Below are 2,352 nucleotides of genomic sequence, written 5' to 3'. Positions count from 1 at the left end.
CCTAAGTTCGGGTAGGTTCCTTACTTAGAGGTTCTGTTTTGCTCTGTTTCTTTTGTTTTTTCTGATGCCAAACTCTTTTTTGCAGGTGTAATGGACTCAAAAAAGACATGAAGAAGAGGAAGCGAGTCGCCAAACGAACTGGTGCTGAACAGTAGATTGTTACTCGAGCCAAAATACGGATACTGATCGAGTCCTTCTTTCTTCACACACTATCAAACCACTCGAGATTTTCTATTCACTTTTCCTTCAAACCGTCCACGGTCTTGACATGACATCAAAGGATTATCATTATCTAGCTTGTCTGAACCTCAATTTGTGCGGCCATCAAAATTCCTTCTCTTTCTCTCCCACTACAACCATTAATATCACTGATAAGTGATAAATCTACCCACAAACGAATCTCAACCCTCGAGATTCCATGGATCTCTTCTCTCTCCAGTCTCTCCTGCTCTTCTTTCTCCTCTCCCTCTATCTCTATCTCCACTTCCATCCTTCATGCAAGAAATCCAACTCCAACGCAGGCTTCAAAATCTATCCTCTCATCGGAACTCTACCGGAGTTCATAAAAAACCGTCACCGTTTCCTCGACTGGACCACCGATGTCCTCAGCCGCACCCCCACTAACACTGCTACCTTCTACCGCCCCGGAAAGGTTAACGGCATAATCACTGCAAACCCATTAAACGTCGAGCACATGCTCAAGGCCAACTTCGAGAACTACCCCAAAGGCGACCGTTTCATCGCCTTATTGAAAGACTTCCTCGGCCAAGGCATCTTCAACTCCGACGGCGATCTGTGGAGGGTCCAGAGGAAGACCGCAAGCTTCGAATTCAATACAAAGTCTCTCCGGAGCTTCGTCATGGAGAACGTGAAGGCGGAGATAGAGACCAGGTTGATTCCTCTGTTGAAGAGAGCTAGCGAGACGAACCAAATTCTTGATATCCAAGACATTCTAGAGCGATTCGCGTTCGACAACGTCTGTAAATTAGCATTCGATATCGACCCCGTTTGTCTCGGCGGCGACGGCACCACCAGCGGCGAGTTCATGCAAGCGTTTGAGGAGGCCGCGAGGTTGAGCGCCGGCCGGTTCATGTACTTGTTCCCCTTCTTGTGGAAGGTAAAGAAAGCGCTGAATATAGGATCCGAGAGAAGACTGAAGCAAGCCATCTCGACCGTTCATGATTTTGCAGACAAGATCATATGGTCAAGAATGGAAAACAGAAGACAGAAGCAAAACAACGATGATCTACTCTCGCGATTCATGGAAGACGAGTTTAACTCGGCCGAGTTCCTGCGTGACATTGTCATAAGCTTTATACTTGCAGGACGCGACACGACATCGTCGTCACTTGCTTGGTTCTTCTGGATACTGTCCTCCAGACCCGACATAGAGCGAAACATACTAGACGAACTCGAATCGGTTCGGGCTCGGAAAGGGAAATGTATCGGCGATACGTATAGCTACGATGAGCTACGAGAAATGCAGTACCTACAAGCGGCGCTCTCAGAAGGGTTGAGACTGTATCCTCCGGTGGCGGTGGACACAAAGGCGTGTCGGGAAGACGACGTCTTGCCGGACGGCTCGTTCATCAAAAAGGGGTGGTTCATAACGTACCACACGTACGCAATGGGGAGGATGGAGGCGATATGGGGGAAGGACTGCAGGGAGTTCAAGCCGCAGCGTTGGCTGGAGAGCGGAACGTGTCGGCAGGAGAGCCCGTTTCGGTATCCGATTTTCCATGCCGGGCCGAGGATGTGTTTGGGGAAAGATATGGCGTATATACAGATGAAGTCGATTGCAGCGTCTGTAATAGAGAGATTCCACGTGGACGTAGTGGATGGAGACAAGTGTCCAGAGCATCTGCTCTCGTTGACGCTTAGGATAAAGGGAGGGCTGAGGGTGAGGATCAAGCAGAGATGTGTGGACAAGATTCAGAGTTAGAACCGACTAAGTGTGTGTTACTGTATATAAAATTATAAATTACAGAATAATATCAGAGTTTTGTCTTGTCATCGTGAGTTCAAATCTACGCCCCACTGTCACGGGGGTAGTTCTACAACGGAAGAAACCCGTGCGGTGTCCTAGCCAAGGCAGGACAGGACAAGTTTTTATGCGCTTAGAGGCTAGGAATTGCCCGATGGGATAGCTCCACCAAAGTCAGTAGCACTGGATCATGACCTCAAGTCCAATGGCCGGGGCACTCTCCTGGCTCAGACCGGTCCATGGGAGGCGCCACTTACGTGCTAAAGGAGGACAACCATCATGGAAGGCGACCATGCGCCGATGAGGTGACTTGGCACCGTTGTGAAGGGTCTCCTGTATGCCGATGATGACAGGCACCTATGTGCCAT

General features: G+C 49.3%; 1 protein-coding gene across 1 annotated transcript; it reads left to right on the top strand.

Annotated features, from left to right (window-relative positions):
* The first annotated feature begins 261 nt into the window (after nt 1-261).
* LOC104590309 (cytochrome P450 CYP94D108) lies at nt 262-2,021 on the top strand. Its single transcript, XM_010248925.3, has one exon. The coding sequence runs from the start codon at nt 419-421 to the stop codon at nt 1,940-1,942; it is 1,524 nt and encodes a 507-aa protein (XP_010247227.1). The 5' UTR covers nt 262-418; the 3' UTR covers nt 1,943-2,021.
* The last annotated feature ends 331 nt before the right edge of the window (nt 2,022-2,352 follow it).

The sequence above is a fragment of the Nelumbo nucifera genome, chromosome 7, assembly GCF_055504915.1.
Source record: "Nelumbo nucifera cultivar China Antique chromosome 7, China Antique-T2T, whole genome shotgun sequence".
NCBI lineage: Eukaryota > Viridiplantae > Streptophyta > Magnoliopsida > Proteales > Nelumbonaceae > Nelumbo > Nelumbo nucifera.
Note: the sequence above shows the minus strand (reverse complement) of the source record. Positions and strands in the feature narration are given on the sequence as shown.

Bases quoted from the DNA above. Each gene is read 5' to 3' on its own strand.
- LOC104590309 (XM_010248925.3), top strand. From the start codon at position 419: ATGGATCTCTTCTCTCTCCAGTCTCTCCTGCTCTTCTTTCTCCTCTCC.